Consider the following 22,606-nt stretch of genomic DNA (forward strand, 5'->3'; position numbering starts at 1 on the left):
ATTTATATATATTTCCATTCACTGGCTTCCTCTACTGTTGTGCTTTAAGTTTAAAAGTCTTCTTTTGAACTTTAGGTTTCTATGTGCCCCTGCACCTTGTCTGTCTGTCTGTCTGTCTGTCTATCATCTATCATCTATGCTTTCTCAGTATTCTGCTACTTAGGGAGCAATCCTATGGCCACTAGTCAGCGGCTAGATGGCCATAGGATACGTCGGTTTCTGGGAACTGACCTCAGAGCCTGCACTCCGAGGTTGGTTCCCTGAGAGCCGACCTTCCTTCCCTCCCGCGCTGCCTCGCAGGCAGCTCAGAATGGCCCCATGCTCCGCGCTCGGAAGAAGAGCACGGAGTGGTGAAACAGGGTGTTCCTGGAGGCGTTCCGGGGCGAAGAAGGCAGAAATACTGGTATGACACATCCAGCGTGACATCCAGCAGCCACTTCCCCCGTTCCACCTTCCCGTGGCTAGACAGCCGAAATCAGCTGTCTAGCCGCAAGCGCGGGGCAGATGAAACGCAGAGGGCACAATCCCCTCCAAGCTTCTCCTGCCCTGCATTGGATAGGTGGTCACCTCCGAGTTCAGAGGCAGCTGCCTGTCCCAATAGGATTGTGCCCTTAGTCTCTCAATTCATCAAACCCTTATCTTCTTAAACCTTCACTCCTTTTTGCTATTTCTCGCCTCTATATTTGTCTCCCTCTAAATATTCAGATGGCCTCTTCATCTCATTTTCTGTCCTGCATTTCCCACTTGATGGTCTATTTTATCTTTTTTAAAAAAATATTTCCTATTCCTAGATTACGTCTTGTATTCTTTAACTTTTTCCTTCTTTTACTCCTAGCTAGGGCAAAATTTTCCTTCCAACTGTATTCTTTTATCTCATGTCTTTCTTTCTTTCTTTTAACACTGTGAGCTTGCAGACAGGGTTTTGTGGTTTTCTATTTTCGTAAAGCCCATAGTACATTTTTTGCACTTTTATATGATAAAGGAAGCATCAGTAGGAGAAAGGGATTAGGAACTGAGGTCACATTGATCAGAAGGATGCAGGGGAAAGACAGGGAAACTGGGCCACATAGGAACAAGATATATGGAAGGGAAATTGAAATGAGGGAGATTGAGGCTCGTTGGGACAGGTTATTGGGTTGATTTGAGACTGGTAAAATGCTTGGGTTTAACATAAATACCTGCACTCCATGGGTGGCAGAGCAGTTCGGGGGCTTAACTTCTAGAGTCCAGTGAAACAAAGGATTACATAACCATGTGGAGCATCTACCCGTTACTTCTGATGGCTGTTCTGCCAGTGGCCTGTGAATGGCATCAATAAGATTGTTCCAAGGCACCCTCTCCTGTGTCAGTACAAACACATTGGTTTACAAAGAACCAGAAGTGGAAAGGGTGATGACAGGGAAGCAGTTAGCTTTTAACTTGTACCAAAACAGAAAAAGGATTTTCTGAATATAGCTCTATTCTGTGGGTTTTGAGGGTGGGGGAGTTAAAGCTTTCCCTTGGTAAGCACATATAATATTCAATGTATATCAGGCATCGTTAATAAAATTCCATTCATTTGGTTGAGCATATTTTCCCAACCATAAGCCATAATGATCAGTACAAAACAGTTTACATGTACAAAACTGGACAAATGTCCGAAGTATAAACATCCAAATTAAAACATTCACAATGAAAATTTAAGAAATCCAGTATGTCACAGAGCAAACACGAACCGTTTTTAAAACCTTTAGGAGAAATACAGATGTTCAATAATAAAAATAATGTATAGAAAGCCAGCCAGACAGCGAAGAGATGTAGTTTGCAAAATGAAACTTAATTCAACTAAAGTAGTTTAGGCCTTTTAGAATATATGAGACCTGGGAAGCATAAGTAGTTGCCCAGTTCTCATACCCTGAAACATTAATACTGTTTTCTACCACACCAATCTCTTGGGATGGGGAACAAGACAGCCAGAAAATGGGCCTTCTATGGACCACTTCAGACAGGAACGTAAGCGTACACTAGTCTTTGTTTGCTAATAGTGTGTGTTTGATTTCTATAAATCTCGCAAAATAGCATCTTTACTAAATGGACAATAATCAAATACAGTTCTAAAAAACCTTTAAATCAGATACATTATGTTTAGTACCATGTGTTTGAGGTAACCTACTAAAATCAAAGTATTAACATATGAATCATGAGTCTTCTTCCACGCTGCTAAATTCTACAAATGTATAACAGTTTGTCTTCCAACCTCAAGGAATCTGAAACTTCATTTCACCTGTTAAATGAAGACTTTATATTTTCAGATTTCAGATCAAATATCATCCTGAACTGAATTGGGGAAACAAGCACTTATTTTCATTTGCTTTCAGCTTCCTAAAACATTGCCCCGTTAAAACCATTGCAATTATAAAGCAGGTTTCTTCAGACAAATAAAATAACCAAAATCTAGCTCAAACTGCTTATCAAATCTATTTATTCAAGGAGCTCAGAAGGACCATGTCCAAATGGCAGAGCAGGAACTTCCAAGCTATCAAACTCCTCTATTCTCCAGAACCTTTAAAGGTCTGTGGCCTTGAGAGTTAGAGCTTTTCTACATGAGGCATTTATTGTGTCCTTGTGATTTCTTATGGTTTTTTAGATGACGTTGTGATCCTCCAGTTTTGCTTTTGGTTTTTCAGAGCACTTTCCTTTTTTTTTTTTTTTAGAAAGGGGGAAATGGGGTATTATTTCTGAAAGCACTGCTTCTGCTTGTGTGTTTGCACTATTTCTCTCTAGCACAGCTCGAGCTTATGCAGAGGAAAAGCAGGAAAGGAAAAGCTCTTGTGTAGAGCTTGGATCTCAGTTCTGCGACGAAACCAGAAGTAGATACAGCGTAGAAAAGCTCTGGGAATTCGCCATATCATATGGTCCCTGGGTTGCTCTGCCCATGGCTCTTTCTCAATGGTACTGGAAAGAACAATGCATCTCCACAGCTTCTCCAGATAACATGCTTGCGAAATAATATGGAGAAAGAAATAATGAAGAACATATGCTTTCAGCAGTGGCAGAACCTGAAAAATATATTTTAAAAATTGACTTGCACATCCAGAGCATGTAATCCCAAATATAAGTCAATACATGTTTTGTGGTTTTGAAGTGTTGTTGTATGCCACATTGGGAGGGTTTACACTAAAGGGTGGCTTATGCATCTTTGCAATAAATAAATAAAATGGCACAATTACTAGAAGAGAATAGGCATAATACTTAAATCTGATTTAAAAATATCATTAAAAGGATGCCTAACCCCTGCAAATGGTGGTGCAAAGTCCACAGATGCATACAGGGCAGATGTCTGTTAAAGGTATAAAAGGTGTTACATTCTAAATAAAAAGAAATAAACAAAACAAAAATAGCCTGCCCAGGAGAACATGATAACAGAACAACTAAACCACTCATCTAAAACCAAAAGTGTGGTGAATTCTTATTGTTGTTCAGTCGTTCAGTCGTGTCCGACTCTTCGTGACCCCATGGACCATAGCATGCCAGGCCTTCCTGTCCTCCGCTCTCTCCCGGAGCGTGCTCAAGTCCATATTCATCGCATCGGTGATGCTATCTAGCCATCTCATCCTCTGCTGTCCCCTTCTCCTTTTGCCTTCAGTCTTTCCCAGCATCAGGGTCTTTTCCAGGGAGTTTTCTCTTCGCATTAGGTGGTGAATTCTACAGAGACCCAAATTCAAGTATTTCAAACAGGAGGATTTTGAGGACAATGCACAGACAGGAAAATAAAAGAATGCTAGAATTATCCAACATTGTGAGTTTTTTTTAAAAAGACACAGAATACAAAATCCAGAATTCAGTAATTTACAATTATTTTTGTTCGTAAGTCTGATCTGTGTAATTCCTAGCACAATTCAAAGTACTGGTTTTAAGTTATAAATCCCTGAACACCTTGGCACCAGTTTACCTGAAGGACTATCTTCCTCCATATAATCCTGCCTGAGATCTTCCACACAGACCCTTCTTACTTCCAGGAATTCATAAAGTGACAACATGCAAGAAGGCCTTTTCTGAAGTGGCCCCCCACCCTTAGAACTCCTTCCCCCAGGCGATCTGTATGGGTCTTCACCACTGACATTTAGGAGGGCAATTAAGACTTCTCTTTTTAATCAGGGATTTGAGCCTTCCTAGATATTTTGGTGTGCACTTTTTGTTTTGTTTTCCATTGCTGGTTAAATTGGTTTACTGTTTTTCATGTACTCTGTTTTGATCTCCTTGGGGAGGAAGAGCAGGTTAGTAATGATTTTAAATAAAATAAATAAATAGAGCCTTTTGCTCCATCAGAAACAAGTATTGCCAAGGGACGATTGTCCCTTGTTAATGCATTTGGACCACTTAGGTTTGCTCAGAGAAGCCATATTCAACATATGCAGGAGAAATCAAAAGTGCATATCACTCTTGAAAATGTTATCTTGAACCCACACTAAATGTCATCACCTATCGATAACTTACCTGCTTCAAAAAAACAGACTAACACCTCTCAGCTGTTTACAGGCTATATCGCCTTTGCGATATAGACATCATAACAGAGGGGGAAAGGCCCCAATTTAGTACAATATATTGAAATCTTCTGTTCTTGTGCAGACGAGTATTTACAATCCCAGCTCTGCAGGTTTCCCTGTAATCCATAATGTTCCAAAGATATTTCTTGATTTTAGGATAAGAAAATGGCATTTTCGGATGTTACTAATCATAAATAAGATTAAGCACAGCTTGTCCAGATTCAGATGATGTGACAAGCTGTGGTTAATCTTAAATAGAAGGAAAAGCTTCCAAGCTCCTCCTCACAGCCATACCGGAAGGGGGAGTGCACGAGCCTGGGAGAAACTAGGCTCATTTTCATAATCTTATGCTATGGTTCTAGAATTACATCCAAACCAGCCCAGCATATTCCAATTACGTAACATTTGTTTAATGCCAGCAAAGCAAGTGTCAAGATACTATAGTGAGGCAAGCCATGGGGCACCTGAATCTGGCCCACAGAGCCTCTTGAGGTTCCTGCAGAGGGCAGGCCTTAGGCTCTAAGTCCTGCCCCCTGGAGGAACCCCCTCCGAAGGAATCCACTGTTGTTAACTCTGATCTCAGATCAGAGATAATAGGAGATGGGGGGGCGGGACTTGCCCATGCAAGGACGAGTGGCCACGTTTCCTGGTGTGAACTGAGTCCAGCCACCCTGCACCATGGCTGTTATCTCCAACCAGAGATCAGAGAGGGTTTTACCCTTAAAGGCTGTCTAGAAATCATTCTAGATAGAGATAACAGTAGGGATGCAGGGTGGCCTGACACAGCCCGTGCTGGGAAGAGTGGCCGCTCTCCCTGACACAGGCCAAATAGCTTTGCATAGGGCCAAGCATCCAGGGATCTGCCAGGGACCTGTGGGAAGCCAGAGACTTCGCTGGTGCCAGGAGGAGCAGCTGCTGGCTGAGTCATTTCTCTGTGCTGGGAGGAGGCATGAATCTCCGTGCCTCTTTCCAGCATGGGGAGAGAAAAGGGGGGGATGATGTCAGGGGGCAGGACCACTGACCACTGAGGCATCTGGCCTGCAGTGGGCCGTGTGGGGCGTAATCCACCTCCCATTATGAAACAGTTCTGCACCCCTTAAGGTAAAATCCTTAATCTAATGAAAATTGAATAATATAAAGGCCCAAACTACATGTTACACTAACAGATCCGTGACTTAATCCCCTATCTTGCTTGTCCTAAATGCAGTTGTGAAGGAGGGAGGGTTGCAAATTTGATCAAGGAAGTGGTGCTGAGGCTTAGGACCATTTAATTTAACCCCCTGCACTGTTTTACCAATTGAAGCCCCTCCCTTGGCTGCAATTTGATCCACAGGGGGTGAAATAGTACCTGTGGGGTAAAATTTACACTAGGAAAATAATAATCTAGGGAAAGGATTAGGTATCCCAACCCACTGCACCACTTCCATGATCAAATTAGTAGCCACATATATAACAAGCCACAGTGGGCTCCAGTGATCGTATGAACCAGGACAGTGTGTGTGTGTGCACGCGCACGCGTGTACATGTGTTTGGAGTTTAGTTGTAGATCTTCCAGTGTAACATGCATTTTGCCCAGTGAGTCATTCCAGATATAGCCTAGTGGCCACCTGGCTGATATTCAAGCACATGACAGAAAATGAGCATTACCTGGGGGAGAGAAGTAAGGAAAACATAAACCTAATATTTTAAGGATCGTCAAAGCTTTCCCCTTGAAGCATTTCCTCCTTTTGTTTGTAGGCCTGTACTAATGGGATATTTAGGGCATTGTGTTGAACAGGAGTAGACTTCAACATGTATTTAAATGCAGTGCTTGTTCTTGTTCAGTCGTTAAGTCGTGTCCGACTCTTCGTGACCCCATGGACCATAGCACGCCAGGCCTTCCTGTCCTCCGCTCTCTCCCAGAGCGTGCTCAAGTTCATATTCATTGCATCGGTGAAGCTATCTAGCCATCTCATCCTGTGCCATCCCCTCCTCCTTTTGCCTTCAATCTTTCCCAGCATCAGGGTATTTTCCAGGGAGTTTTCTTTTCACATTAGGTGACCAAAATATTTGAGCTTCAGTTTCAGTATCTGTCCTTCCAATGAGCACTCAGGGTTGATTTCCTTTAGGACTGACTGATTTGACCTCTTTGCAGTCCAAGGGACTCGTAAGAGTCTTCTCCAGCACCACAGTTCGAAAGCATCAATTCTTCATGTCTATAGTCATCATTTACGGTGATCTTGGAGCCCAAGAAAATAAAATCTGTCACTGCTTCCATTTCTTCCCCTTCTATATGCCAGGAAGTGATGGGGCCAGATGCCATGATCTCCATTTTTTTAATGTTGAGTTTCAAACCAGCTTTTGCACTCTCCACTTTCACCCTCAACAAGAGGCTCTTTAGATCCTCTTCGCTTTCTGCCATTAGGGTGGTATCGTCTGCATATCGGAGGTTGTTGATAATTCTCCCGGCAATCTTAATTCCGACCTGTGATTCATCCAACCCGGCGTTTCTCATGATGTACTCTGCATATAAGTTAAATAAGCAGGGCGACAATGTGCAGCCTTGTCGTACTCCTTTCCCAATTTTGAACCAATCAGTTGTTCCATGTCTGGTTCTTACTGTTGCTTCTTGACCCTCGTACAGGTTTCTCAGGTGACAGGTAAGGTGGTCTGGTACCCCCATCTCTTTCAGAATTTGCCACAGTTTGTTGTGATCCACACAATCAAAGGCTTTAGCGTAGTCAATGAAGCAGAAATAGACGTTTTTCTGGAATTCTCTTGCTTTCTCCATGATCCAGCGAATGTTGGCGATTTGATCTCTAGTTCCTCTGCCTCTTCGAAACCCAGCCTGTACTTCCGGTAGTTCTCAGTTGACATTCTGCTGAAGCCTAGCTTGTAGGATTTTGAGCATAACCTTGCTGGCATGTGAAATGAGCGCAATTGTACGGTAGTTTGAACACTCTTTGGCGTTGCCCTTCTTTGGAATTGGAATGTAAACTGAGCTTTTCCAGTCTTGTGGCCACTGTTGAGTGTTCCAAATTCGTTGGCATATTGAGTGCAGCACTTTAACAGCATCATCTTTTAGGATTTTAAATAGCTCAGCTGGAATACTGTCATCTCCGCCAGCTTTGTTGTTAGTAATGCTTCCTAAGGCCCACTTGACTTCACTCTCTAGGATGTCCGGCTCAAGTTCAGTGACCGCACTATCATGGCTATCAGGGACATTGAGATCTTTCCTGTATAGTTCTTCTGTGTATTCTTTCCACCTCTTCTTAATCTCATCTGCTTCTGTTAGGTCCCTGCCTTCTTTGTCCTTTATCATGCCTGTCTTTGCACAAAACGTTCCCTTGAGATCTCCGATTTTCTTGAAGAGATCTCCCATTCTATTGTTTTCCTCGATTTCTTTGCATTGTTCATTTAAGAAGGCCTTCTTGTCTCTCCTTGCTATTCTCTGGAACTCTGCATTCAGTTGGATATATCTTCCCCTTTCTCCATTGCTTTTCACTTCCCTTCTTTCCTCAGCTACTTGTAAAGCCTCATCAGACAGCCACTTGGCTTTCTTGCATTTCTTTTTCTTTGGGATGGATTTCGTTGCTGCCTCCTGAACAATGTTACAGACCTCCGTCCATAGTTCCTCAGGCACTCTGTCTATCAGGTCTAATACCTTAAATCTGTTCATCACCTCCACTGTATATTCATAAAGGATATGATTTAGGTCATACCTGAATGGTTTAGTGGTTTCCCCTATGTTCTTCAATTTAAGGTGAAATTTTGCAAGAAGCAGCTCATGATCTGAGCCACAATCAGCTCTAGGTCTTGTTTTTACTGACTGTATAGAGCTTCTCCATCTTTGGCTGCAAAGGACATAATCCATCTGAAATTCGATATTGACCATCTGGTGATGTCCATGTGTAGAGTCGCCTCTTGTGCTTTTGGAAAGGAGTGTTTGCTATGATCAGCGTGTTCTCTTGGCAAAACTCTATTAGCCTTTGTCCTGCTTCATTTTGTACACCAAGGCCATGCTTGCCTGTTATCCCGGTGATTTCTTGACTTCCTACTTTAGCATTCCAATCCCCTATGATGAAAAGGACATCTTTTTTTGGTGTTAGTTCTAGAAGGTGTTGTAGGTCTTCATAGAACCGATCAACCTCAGCTTCTTCGGCCTCAGTGGTTGGGGCATAGACTTGAATTACTGTGATGTTGAATGGCTTGCCTTGGATTCGAACTGAGATCATTCTATCGTTTTTGAGATTGTACCCCAGTACTGCTTTTCCCACCCTTTTGTTGACTATGAGTGCTACTCCATTTCTTCTAAGGGATTCTTGCCCACAGTAGTAGATATGGTCACCTAACTTAAAGTCGTGCTTGTCCATTTTAGTTCGCTGATTCCCAAGATGTCGATGTTCAGTCTTGCCATCTCATGTTTGACCACCTCCAGCTTACCTTGATTCATTGATCTTACATTCCAGGTTCCTAAACAATATTGTTCTTTACAGCATCGGATTTTCTTTTCACCACCAGACACATCCACAGCTGAGTGTCCTTTTGGCTTTGGCCCAGCTGCTTCACTCTTTCTGGCACTACTTGGAAATACCCTCTGCTCTTCCCCAGTAGTATATTAGACACCTTCCGACCTGAGGGGCTCATCTTCCATCGTCATATCTTTTAGCCTTGTGATACGTTCCATGGGGTTTTCTTGGCAAGAATACTGGAGTGGGTTGCCATTTCCTTCTCCAGTGGACCACTTTTGTCAGAACTCTCCGCCATGACCTGTCCGTCTTGGGTGGCCCTGCACGGCATAGCTTATGGCTTCTCTGAGTTACGCAAGCCCCTTCACCATAAGGCAGTGATCCATGAAGGGGAAATGCTGTGCTAAATGGGGGCATTTACTCCCTTCTCTTAAGATGTCTACATCACAAAATAAATAAACCTTAATTCTTAGCCCCCAGATCTTATAGGTCTGTTTTGCATGCGGAAGAGAAGCTTTGATAGGGTCTGTGCATTTGAAACCTTGTCTTGTACCCGTTATTTCAGAGATGAGACCCCCAAAGGAAAAATTTCTAAAACAAGTTTAAAACTTTTTTTGTTTTTGGAAACTAACATAATTTTTACTCAGACAATATTTGAATATTCTATGGCAAAAGAGCAGTTAAAGAAGAATAGAATGGTTCAGATAAATTTGGAAGCTGTTAAAAACAGGAGTGGAAAGAATTTGTGTAATGTGACATGTAGAATGCATATAAAAGCATTATTAAAAACCCAACTGTGAACCCTTTAGCCTATATTTGAACGTACTTAAGAACTATGGATGCTAAGCAGTACCTCATATTTAACTTTTATATAGGTCTTTTATACATGCAAGAGCCTCGTGTGGCGCAGAGTGGTAGGTGGCAGTATTGCAACCGAAACTCTCCCCACGACCTGAGTTTGATCCCAGCAGAAGCTGGGTCTCAGGTAGCCGGCTCAGGTCAAATCAGCCTTTCATCCTTCCGAAGTTGGTAAAATGAGTACCCAGCTTGCTGGGGGAAAGGTAGTCACGACTGGGGAAGGCAATGGCAAACCACCCTGCTATAGTCTGCCATGAAAACTCCAGCATAAGCAGGCGTCCCTCTAGGGGTCAATAATGACCAAGTGCTTGCACAGGAGGAACCTTTATAAATGCATGGAAATGTTTGGATAAAAAGCTGGGTGAAAAATAGGATTTGAAATCTGTTGCGATCATGTTTTTAGCTACATACCATCTGAATCCTAAAAAGACCATATGATATCCAAAGGATTTTATTAATCATCAATGAATTTCACTTGGGTACTTGTGCTTTTTACCATCGTCTCCAAGTTTCATGTACTTTTCAAAGTGGTAAAAATGTGTAGTAGTTGCTTCTTTCATTAGTAGTGAAATGCTGAACAAAGAGTAAAATACGTTCTGTTTTTAAAGTCAAAATAGATGTGTTTTGTGTAGTCTTATTTTCCTCTTCTTCATGCCATTCCTCAACAACCATTTCCTTTGTTAAAGCTTATCTACTTTTTTACTTCAGTCTTTCCTTTCCAAACTCATGGGAGCTAAACTGACTATTGTGGGAGAAAGGACCTGCAGTTGATTCTTCTGTTAAAAAAACAGCATCAGATTTTAGGTGGAAATCTTTATTCTTGGAATACAGCTTAAACACATTTATATTAAATTTATTTAACAGATACGCATTCTGTCAAAGTTTTTTTCTCAGAATTTGGAACTTTTCTTTTAAACTATTAGAAACTGGGGAAAGGGGGGAAAGGGTTAAAAAAAATGAGGGAAAATGAAGAGAAGCAGACTATCAGGACAGAGAACTGCCATGTACGGTTTTGAAGTAGTCGTCCTATTCACTAGGCGAGTTTGCACATCACTTTAAGCCATGGTGGTTTATAAGCTAACCACAGTAGCTTATTTTGAAAAATAGCCCACTGTTCCCATCACACAATTAGACAAATAAACTACTGTGCGTAGCTTATTCCCCCCTCCCTTGCCCCTCTTCCCTCTGTAGTCCCCCAGCCTGGCCGGGCAGGTATCCCAGCTTCGTTTGCAGTGGAAACCATATTCCACCATCCCTCATGCTGCCACTACTGCCTCCCTTCGATTGACCAGCTTCACGTGAGGGGTATCTTCTGTTGTCTTCTATCTCTGCCGGTTCCCCACCATTCTCTATGCAGAGGCATTTCTTAACTGCCTCTCTGCACCTCCACCACCCACAGCCGCTTCCCAAGCCAGTTTTCCAAGGCCTTCCCTTATCTCCAGCTGTGTGCACCAAAAAAAGGGTGGGGGCTCTAACTCCTTGAACGTCTGCTGGAATGAGGTTAAAATTTATATGTGGGGGATCCTCATGGGGTTCCACCGCATGCACTACTGGATAATTGTGCAACTTTGATTTTCAGTGGAAAAGTGTGGTGGAACAGGTTGTTTCCTTCCCCACGGTTCCCTTCCCACACCTCCTCCCCCTTCACTTCCCCCTCCCACTTCACTTCCCCCTCCCACTCATTACTTCTGCCACCCCAATGTCCAAGCCTCTCTCTGCTCTCAAGCAACAAAGCAACAACACAGAATAAAAAGGAACTATCTATTGTCATACAAAGCAGCATATTGATCTTATTTAGCTTCTTTGGCTTGCTTAAAACTGGGATTGCTAAAAAGTGCTTTGCACTAAAAAGGGGGATGGCAGCTCTAAACCCTTGAAAGTTTGCAGGACTGGGAGGAGATTTCATACACGGGTTCCCCTCATGGGGAGGCACCCGATGCACAGTGAAAACCCTGCACAGCTCCGCCTCTTCATGGGAAATATGGGGATTGTACTGTATAGGAAAGTCTTGGGGAGGCACGCAGGCAGAAGAGACTTTGGTGGTTTGCAGAGCGCTTCTCCAAAGCGGGGGGGGGGGTAGCTGGGCAGCAAGGGAAATGGCAGTGCAATCTGTTGCTAGGCAGATCTCAGAAACAGACATAGCCCAAGAGAAGCAGAGCACCGGCAACACTTTTGACTGCTCTTGCCAAGCAATTCTGTAGGCAAACAATTTAACCCGCACTGCATAGCAGATGACACGCTAGTGACGCTACCCATGATGGGTTCAATAACCCTTACTGCAGATTGTGAGTTACCAGGGTGCCTTATTTTGGGTAAATAAACCATCATGGGTTAAATAAACCATCATGGGTTAATGTGTCGTCTGAACCGAGGCCCTGTCTTCATGGCACAACATTCACCCCCCCACCCTGTTGCAACTGCACAGCAGTCCGGCTTCAAAACAGCATGCCCTGCAATACACTCACGATGCACTGCGCTCTTCCCTAAAAGACTCGCTGTGCCCTCTTTTTTTGCCATTATACTGAAATGCGCAGATGTGCAGTCCCGTGGGTGTGGGGGTGCGACAGTTCAGTGGCTGTTTGAGGGGCTCTGCTGTGTCTTTCCATCCCTTTTTAGGTAAAAAAGTAGGGATGGGGGAGAATTTCTCCCCGAAACTTCGGGGGGCCGAGTGCCAACGCATTCGGTCCTCCAAAGGTTGTTCAGGAAGAAATTCTCCGCCCCCTGCCCCCCGCCGGGATGGGACTTACCTTTCACGAATGTCCCTCCCGGCGGCAGGTCTCAGCGGCGGTTCGGCAGGTCTTCGTCAGAGGCGGGGGCGGCAGCCGGTCTTTCGACCGGCTGCCGCCGCCGCCATTACAAGAAAAGTAAAAAAAAAAAAAACGCCCCTGTGATAGGCTACGTAACGATTAACGTAGCCTATCACGGCTAGATTTGCAAAGTCAGCTGTGATAGGCTACGTTAATCGTCACGTAGCCTATCACGGGTGACTTAAAAAAAAATTTTAAAAAGCGCGTACGGCTAATGGCGGCCCCCATAGGAAGCCGCCATTCGCGTTCCTTATTTGGTCCCTGTAGTCTACATAAAGATTTACGTAGACTACGGCGAAAATAAGGACAACGCAAATAGCGTTGCCCTTATTTTCGCTGTAGTCTACATAAATCTTTACGTAGATTACAGGGACCAAATAAGGAACGCGAATGGCGGCTCCCTATGGGGGCCGCCATTTGCGTACGCGCTTTTTTTTTTTCCCCAAAGTCACCCGTGATAGGCTACGTGACGATTAACGTAGCCTATCACAGCTGACTTTGCAGATCTAGCCGTGATAGGCTACGTTAATCATTACGTAGCCTATCACAGGGGCGTTTGTTTGTTTTTTCTTTTGAAGTTTGCGGCCAGGGAGACGGGGCGCTTCTCCCCAGCATGAATTTCGGCCGGGCGAGGTGGGAAGCCTCCCCCCCGGCCTGAATTTCGGCCAGGCGAGGAGGGAAGCCTCCCCCCTCAGCCTGAAGTTCGGGGGGAGCAGCGAAGCGCCTCCCCCCCACCGCGAAGCAAGCTGCGAGACCAGGTAAGTGACTTTCGTGCATCCCTATAAAAAAGTGGGTGTTTTGTGCTCCTTCATTTCTGCACCATCAGTTTGTCAGTTCCTCAGCCTGAGACTCTCATGATGCTTCACACTCACAAGCGTGAGCGCTACATGCCTAGCCATCACTCAGAAACGGTAGCCAGAGCGATGTTGTTCCTCCCCCAAGACCTCTTCCCCCCACCCAGCCCTTGGGTACTGAGTCCAAAAGCAATCACTGCGAAGATACGAAGCTGCGAAATTATGCGAAAGTGTGATTAAATAGATGAAAATGCCCCTCTGTGCTTCTGGAACTGCACAGCTGTGAAGGGATGGGGGGCGTAAAGGGGCATCACAGAGCGGCACAGGCACTACGCATGCCTACAACACGCCCATTGCAAAATGCAAAGTCAGTTTGGGGAAGGGACAGATGGCTCCCAAGCACAGGGAAACCTGAAGCAAATGAAAAACATTGCAGCAAAACGACTCCTTGGAACTCTGCATTTTCTGGGCGAAACCACGGATGGCTGCGAAGTTGCAACTGTGTCATCTATCACAAGGGACTTTGACTCACACCCACCCCAGAGTAAAAGCTGGGTGTAGATGGGCCCCAGTCACTGTTTACTGAAAGCTATGATTAGTCCACCTCTGGCTCTTCAAGCTGAAAAGCTGTACATAGTTTTGTTGTTGTTTATTCATTCAGTTGCTTCCGACTCTTCGTGACTTCATGGACCAGCCCACAGCAGAGCTTCCTGTCAGTTCCTGTCTGTACATAGTTAGAACTGCTTAAATCCCAACAAAGTCAATGGGATTTGAGCAGCCTAATTTAGCAAGATTATATGCTTAGCCTTCAGCAGAAGCCAATACATTTTCAGGGTTACCTCAGCGATCATTTGGTCAGAGACTATTAAAAAGAAGAAGAAAGAAAGACCAGTTGTCTTGGGGGTTTGTGTAGTGTATACAGAAAATAGAAGAGCTGTGTGCCCTCTAGCTGTAATTGCTCTCTAGCCTTAGGTTGGTCTTATACCAATATGCTATAGCAGGCCATACAAACTACATTGCCATGGAAATATCTTCTACATTGCTGATTAACAGAGGCTTCTTGATCAGGTATTATTTGTAATGATGCCGTGCAAAGCTGTACTCCAGTCCTTCAGTTCCCTTGATTGCTGCTTGGACTAGCAAGTTGGTAGAAGCTGCGAACTTTGTCCTTGCCGTTTGCTACCTTGCATTTAAGTTGTGTTAATGATCAGAGATCTTTTAAGGCTATCTTTTATCTGAGGTGTGTGTGTGTGTGTGTTTATGCACTGAATCATGAAGTCCAAAGGGTTTTTAAATATAATTATGCTTTTTTATCTTCTAGGTTAAAATTGGAAGAAAGAAGAAACAAATTGGTTAAAAAACTTGAAGAAACTAGTAAGCTAACTACTCATTTGCATTTGCAGCTTAAAAGGTGAGGTTGCTCTGTTTACACTGTGTTTTTTGACAAGAGAAAATTAAACATTTGTCCATCAGAACTGTGAATTTATCTAGTTTTGAATAGCATTCTTTTGTTTGGGGTGGAATTTTGTTAACTTGCAAGCTTTACTTTTTGTCCCACAGAAATGTAATGTAGTCTCTATTAAAAGTTTGGCTCCCTGTAGCCTAAGTCCCAAACCACAGCAGAGGCGATGCATACATGGATCAGCGGTTACAGCTGCCCACGCTCCCCTTCCCCCAGATATTCAGGCTGCATGGGAGGGGGCAGGGAAAAATGGAAAGCAGATGGGAAGATATGTTTTAGCATGAACAAGCTCTTGTGCTTGTAAAGGTTGTCACAACAGTGTTGAACTGACAAGTCTCCAGCAAGTCCAGAAAGGGTAGATATTGGCTCCCGCACTTTTCACGGCTCTTTCTCAGAGCAGTTACTGTGCTTCTGTGGGGCAGGGTGGGGGGAGCCAATATCTCCCCTTTCTGGACTTGCTGGAGACTCAGGGAAGTGCTGAATGGGAGGAGGGCACTTGTCAGTTCAACACTTAATAGTGAGAGGATTTCATTGCTAAGTGGGAGATATTGTCCCCCATCCCACCCCACCCCCTTTTGGTGCACCTACTGCTCTCACATCCCCCCCCCTTTTTTTGGTGCTTTTCAGTTGCACAAATGGATTCCTCCTCTCCCTTAGTATTATTTTTCCCCTGGACTTTGGCGACTTTGTACAAATTAGCCTATCTGCAGGATCACCTTGTCAATTTCCTTGTATGTTACCTACTCCACTTCCAACCTAAAGGGGTAGCAGTGGGAGTGGGGAGGGGGCTGGGATGAGGAGACAAGATGGGTTCTGCTGCAGAGGTGCCTGGTATATGTGCCAGAGCCAGCTGGAGGACTGAGGGGAAAGGAGGGGATCATCTGTTGGGAGTGCCATGGGTTGTTCTGCAAACAAACAACCCACCGCGGCTCATTCGTAGGATGGCTTAGTGTGTTGTGTGAACCCAGACAATGCTTTTTTTCCTCATTTGCAGCCTAGTATTTTTGTACAAGAGCAACTCTGCATTGAGGCTTTATGGAAATCAGTTCATTAAGGGAGTAATTTAGTATGATTGATAAGCAGAGAAGACGACATTTTCCTTACACTCAAAACTGACCATGTAACTTTTAAAAAATTGTGACAATACTTTTATTGTTCTTCCAGTTCAGTAAAGGTCTTGATATTATGTGCCATGTGTTCATCCAGATGGGGAATAACAGGGTACCCCAAATAGTAAAAGAACTAAAAGAAAAGGGAAACCCTCACAATCAATTGCAGACCAAGTGATATAATGTGAAACTACATATTGTGTATAAAAATGACAATTCTTGAACATAAAAGCATCCAGAAATGTCCACAAATACTCTGTAATCTCTCCACAATTGCTATGTCCTCATGAGACTGTATTGCAGATGTACTATAGTTAATGAACTGGCCTCCAAAACTCTATCTGGCTATTATTGATAGGCTCTACTCCAGGAATCCCCAACCTTTTTGGACCCGTGGGCACATTTGGGAATTTGAGAAACTGCAGTGGCCGCCACCATAACATGGCTACCACAGTGGATATGGCCAGTCACATCATGGCTGCCGTGGGGGCCTGGCTACTCAAAGATGAATTAAAGAGGTTTGTAGGTGGAGGGGAGAAACAGCAACACTAGAGGCTGGAAGGGAGGGGGAAGTAGCAAGGCAAAGGCATAAAGGCATGGGAAAGAGCAAGACTAGAGGCTAGAAAAGCAGAGAAAGAAGAAGGCTAGGGATGGGGAAGGTAGATAAATAGCAAGGAAAGGAGTTGTGAGGAGACAAATAGTGAGGCTAGAGGCTGGGAGTAGAAAGAGAGAGAGGGAGAGCACAAAGGGGAAATGTCTGTGGGCAGGGTGAGAAAGGAACTCTTTCCTTCTCTGCCTGCCCACCAACAGGAGATCTGCAGCAGATGCAGGAACAGGAAGGAGAACTGGCACCCTAATATTTTTCACAGTTTGTATTAAAAATGAATTTTTGATGTGGACAGGAAGTGGAGAGCTTTGTAGGCGCCAGTGCATGACCCTGTGGGCACCATGGCACCCCCAGGCTCCACTTGGGGACCCCTGCTCTACTGCCAAAATTATAAAAGTAGGATGCATACTTTTTACAAGATGGGGCTGTTCACACAACGTGACAGCCCACCATGGGTTAATTAACCCATGGTGAGGCTGCGAGGAGCACGTGGCCACCATTTTAAATATGCAACTCCTGCTTGGGAGTTGTCATGTCATGTGAACCCAGTGAATGTGGGTTATGTGAAGGTTAAACAACCCATGGTCTGTTTTAGGATTATGTGAAAGTTGTTTAACCGACGCTCACTGGGTTTACATGACGTGACAGGGGTTGCATGTTCAACCCGGCACCCATGGGTGCTGTGGCTCATTAGGGGTTAAATAATGACCCCTGATGACCCATGACGTGTTGTCCAAACCTAGCTGATGTTATTGTACTTGTCAACTTTATGACCAGATTGGATTACGCTGTAGTATTTTTTACCTTTTATTGTGGGCTGAGACTAACTGGGTATATAATAGTTTGAGCTGAATGATGGGTGTTTTTCTTATTTTTTGCAGTCTCTCTGCCAGTACGTTATCTATGTCTTCAGGGAGCAGCCTGGGGTCCTTGGCATCCAGTCGAGGATCTCTGAACACATCCAGCAGGGGATCACTGAATTCCCTTAGCTCTACAGATCTGTATTATAACCAAGGTGATCAACCTACAGACTTAGACTATCAGTATAAGCTGGACTTCATATTGCAAGAAAAATGTGGTTACATTCCTTCAGGGCCTATCACCACAATTCATGAAAATGAAGTGGTCAGTTCCCATGGAAGAATGGGATATAGTGATTCTTCTGGCTCTTCGGCAGCAAGTCATGTACCCAAATCAGCAGAACCTCCAAAATCTGTGACATCGTTGTCTTCAAGATCCTCCCTTTCCTCCTTGTCCCCTCCTGGATCACCTTTGGTTTTAGAAGGTGCATTCCCAGTGCCTTCTCAAGACTCTCCATTGCACCATCTCACCACAGACTTTGAGGACTGTGATTTACCCGGTGACTTTGCAGGCATCAGCCTTTGTGAGAACCAAATGATGTTGGACTCTGAAACCAGAGTATCTTCTCAATCGCTTGTACATGATAAAGACCTCAATGAAAGCATTAGGCAGACCATGTCACCTTCAAGAAATACAGGTAACAATGTTGTAGAGTCAAACCTACATGTAAAATATGGGTATGTCTTGCAATTCAAACTTCAAAATGCCTCTTGTGTGTCCCTCTGGATAGAGTTTGCTTCTTAAATACAGGAAACAAATCCATATGTGCTCAGAACATGCAACCTTTTAATATAGGATGATGTGTCACTGTCAGCACAGGTCTGTAGGCAGCTGAATACACAGAAGCTGTAAGGATGAGTTCTGGCAGGATTGGAACTGGAGCTGAAATGGAGTGCAAAGGCAACCCATAGGGGAATTAGGCAGAATTTAGGAAGTAGGGTGCATAAAAAAAGGCTCAAGGAGGCCTGTCTGGAGGAAGGCTTTATCAGACCAGGAAGAAGAGTTTATCCTTGAGAGGCTGGAAAAGGGATGTCAGGCAGCCGCAAACAGAAAGACAGGCAGGTGGACAAGGATGCTGGAAGAATGGAAGGGAGACCAGAGGACAGGTGGATAGGCTGACCAGCAGAGGCACCTAGAGAGTGACTACAGAACTATATAGACAGGACCAGAATCTGGCTGTTCAGGCAAAAACCCAGACCTAAACTGGAAGCATTTATAGCCAAGCCTTGTCAACGAAACCAGTGGGCTGCCATACGGGATACAACTACACTGGGACCCTGAGCCGATGAGAACACCTCCCTACTGTGCAGCCTCAAGCAGCTCACCATAAGGAGCACTAGGTCACAGATAAGGAGGCTTATGGCCAAGGCCAGGCTGATCTTGAAAAGTCACCATGTGTGGTGCCCACACTGTTCGGAAGATCTGTATATAGTTCTCTCCTTAGGCACAGTTTTGTCACACCTTTCCTTAACTATTGAAGGTGGCATTTCCAGAACTCAGTGGCCACATTTGGACGATCAGCGGGGGAAGTAACACAGTATGGGTTGTTTCCTCCACCTCTGCACATGCTGGTCGCATTTCCCTAATTACCCGCAGCACGTCGCTGGTTGCCATGTTGTCTGAACCTGGCGCGCTGCGTGGCAGGGATAGCTTCTGATGCACCCCACAACCCCTACTGCAAACCATGGGTTCTAGGGGGGGTAAGAAGCCACCCGTGCTGCGCGCTGGTTTCAGACGACATGGCATCTCGTGATGCAGGTAATTAGGGAAATGCTGGTCGTGTGACCAACACGGGTGGGGGAAACAACCTATACTGGGTTGTTTCCCCCACTGATCATCTAAAGCCAGTCTATGTGTAGTCTTAGCGCTGGTACTGTATTCTCTGGATCAGTGAGATTTCAAGAAAAGGTGATTTCTTGCAGTGCCTTTGAAAGTTTCCTCTGGCACCTGTTGACTTGTTTGAGACAAGGAGTTAAACTATTTAATAACACTCCCCTGGTGTTGTTTGTTAAGCTAACTGATCAAACAAGATATCTAAAATTTCCAAGCAACTGACTGCTCAGATCCTAGCTAAACTCTCATGAGTTTGTTGTGCATGGGCTTGTTGCTGGCTTCAAAGTATTTGTATTTGCAAGATGGAAATGATTTATGGCTTCTGCATCCACAAAGATAAGGTTTAATTTAAAAGTTTTGCCCTCAAACGATAAAGAAACAGAAGGAAAGGCAATAATTGTTCCTGTAATTAGTGCATCATCCAATATGGTTATGGGCTGTGTGGTGGATCTTAGTGTGGCTTCTTATGCCTTACCTGTGTTCTCCATTAGAACTTTGATTCTTTCAGTGTTATGCTGATACTAGGTATTCAAAAACTTCCCTTTCTCTCTCCCACCCTCCAGCCCCAGTCCTGCATATAGTATTGCTGCCACGTTCTGGTTAACGTGTTCAGTTTCACAATCATTTTCTTTCTGGTTAGAGAGAATCATAATATTTATTTACAGATACCTTTATATACTACCCTTTAACCAAACGGTTCCAAGACAGTTCGTGACAGGATACAAAATATTGAAACATGTAACAAACATTAAGGCCCACTGATTAAAATAAGCAAGTTAAAACAGTTAACAGTCAGAACTTAAAAGGCCTGAGAGAACAAAGAGTTATTTTGCCTGGTGCCGAAAAGATATCAAAGCAGGCACTGGGCAAGCCCCTCTGGGGAGTTAATTCCATAAATGAAATGCCACCATCAAGAATGCCATTTCTCCAGTTGTCATCTGCCTCACCTGAGATGATGGTTGCACCCAGGAAAGCCTCACTCAAAACACACTAACACATGGGTCAGCTGATGTGGGAATAGGTGCTCCTTCAGGTACCCAGGTCCTAAGCCATGAAGGGAAGCAGGAACAGCTTTATCTGTGTTCTAATCAGACATAGCGAAGCAGAGAATAGTGGCTAACGCTGCTGCTTGCTTATTTAGATAGCTAAAAGGGGTTGATTTGGTCAAGTACTGTATTCATGCTTAAGCATGCTTCGTGGCATAGACCATTTGTAATGAAGATGGCTGATTGCAGCCAAAGTGGACTCATGACATACAGTATCAATAACCAGCTGTCATTGTCCATGCAGGGCTTCCAGAGCTGACTGCCTACCATCTGCTCAGTTGCCTGAATAAAGGAGAAAAAAATCTATTTGCAATATGAATGACAGTATTTTGTTGCTTAACTCAGACTTAACACACTTGGCCAAGCTGACATGATATGAAATAGTACATTCTCTAGCTTATCACAAACTTGCCAAAAGTGTAAGGATTGCAGATGGCCAAAGGCAGATACTTTTAAGATATAGTGAGAGGCTTTTCTTCTCATTTATCTTAGGGGGGGCAGGGGCGGGGGAGGTCTTATGTGTCTGCTTATATGTGCAGTATGAAATTTTTATTGGAAAGCTCTAATCTTCCACCGTTCTGTTCCGGTGCTACCAGTATCCAGTAAAATAATCTTCCTAATGTATGGTACTGTACATGTGTGTATATGCAGGGAAGTTGGAAGTCTGCACAGCTTCAGTCCTGCCTCAAAGGGTAGTAATCTGATGCATCTGTCAGAATCCATATAATATTTTCTGTTTTGTATCTTAAACAATATGAAGAGTTCTATCCCTCAATGGTAATGGAGGAATTTTTTTAAAGATGAAGGCAGTGTCTAGCAATATTATGGATGCCAAATGTAACCTCAGTGGGGCTTCATGACTGGGGGGAGCTTTTTCATTCTGTATATCCCCTTCTTCCTCCTCATTGGAAAGTAGTTTCTGCTCCAGGACTGCTCATCGGCATCCCAAAATCCCATTTATTCCCCCATTCCCAGGCAAAAAAAGAAATCCAATTTTTATGCAAATATTCAAACAAGATGAAGGAGACAAATTATGTAACCTGCTAATTTCTTTCATTTGCTTATTTTACATGATAAGAGTGAGAAATAATTCTGTCCTCATTCACTCTGAGCTTGGGTACTGTGGTGGTGGAAATTATGTGTTTCATACTCCAATATGTATTTTACCCCCTCATCCAAATACTGAAAATCTTTGGGGGTCTATGGATACTTAATAATATTTTCTAAATTGGTTCTACTTGTGGTGGGTTAATAGAATTTGGCATTCCTCATTGGCAGAATTTTGCATCTAACGATATGTTTATGGCAGTTTGGATGATCCTTTAGCTCCAAAGTATTCAAGGTCTACATGATTTGGACAGGATTTCCTTTCCTAAATATTAGCTCATTCATCTTTCAACTACAAAATGGGTTACAAAATGGGTTCCTTGCAAGAGGAAAAAAGGCGGGATATAAATGCAATCAATCAATCAATGCAATATCTGCAACTCAATCTGGAGTTTAACAGTCCAGTCCTATGCATATTTTCCCACAAGTATGTTCTACTAAGTTCAGTGAGCAAGTGCTGTAGCTTTTATCTGCTTCCCCAAACTGTAGTATGTATGTATGTATTAGATTTATGAGCCGCCCATCGGGCTGGCTATCCAGCCACTCGAGTCAGCATACAATACAATACATAGTACTAATCTGTTTGGCAAGCTTAATAATACTCTGGGATACTAAGCGTAGTTTACAATTTGAATATTAATTAGGGTTATAAAGAAGTTATTTGGGAGATTAAAGTCCTGTATTTATAATGGACAGCCTCCATTACATAAACCCTAGTTATCTGAATTCATTATTTGTGTTTTAGGTAGCACATCATAAAAGTAATCCCTTAGTGCATATATCTCTTGATTCAAATACGTTGAAGTTCCTGAAATTCCTCTAAATATCTAGATTGTGGCCAATTTCAATGTTAGGTGCTTTTAGTCCCGTTGATTTCACTGTGAAAGTTAAGCATGTGCTTAACTTTGAAATCAGTGGGACCTAAGGTGCTAGATTTGGGGTTTGGAGATTTTTTGTTTGTTTGGTAATACACACTTCTGCGTTCTTCTGCATCTTTACTTGGAGGGCAGGAAGGAGAGGAGGTGGCTTTGTCCCTGGACATAGGTTTTCCTGGGCAGAATATCTTTGGAATAACAGAGTTAGAATAACCGTGAAGTTCTTCCACAGACAGTCTCTGTCATTGTCAAAGTCGATTTCAGACTGCTGCA

At 43.7% G+C, this 22,606-nt stretch overlaps 1 protein-coding gene across 4 annotated transcripts in view; it reads left to right on the forward strand.

Moving 5' to 3' along the window:
* The window catches only part of WWC2 (WW and C2 domain containing 2), a 208,057-nt gene that overhangs the window by 134,005 nt on the left and 51,446 nt on the right, over positions 1-22,606 (forward strand). For all 4 annotated transcript variants that reach the window (XM_084856506.1, XM_084856505.1, XM_084856507.1 and 1 more), the window contains 2 exons: positions 14,755-14,844; positions 17,493-18,109. In XM_084856506.1, coding sequence (XP_084712632.1) covers positions 14,755-14,844; positions 17,493-18,109 — 707 coding nt within the window. The remainder of the gene's footprint in view (positions 1-14,754; positions 14,845-17,492; positions 18,110-22,606) is intronic.

The sequence above is a fragment of the Heloderma suspectum genome, chromosome 5 (assembly GCF_057233095.1).
Source record: "Heloderma suspectum isolate Gila_16-S chromosome 5, 16-S_ref, whole genome shotgun sequence".
NCBI lineage: Eukaryota > Metazoa > Chordata > Lepidosauria > Squamata > Helodermatidae > Heloderma > Heloderma suspectum.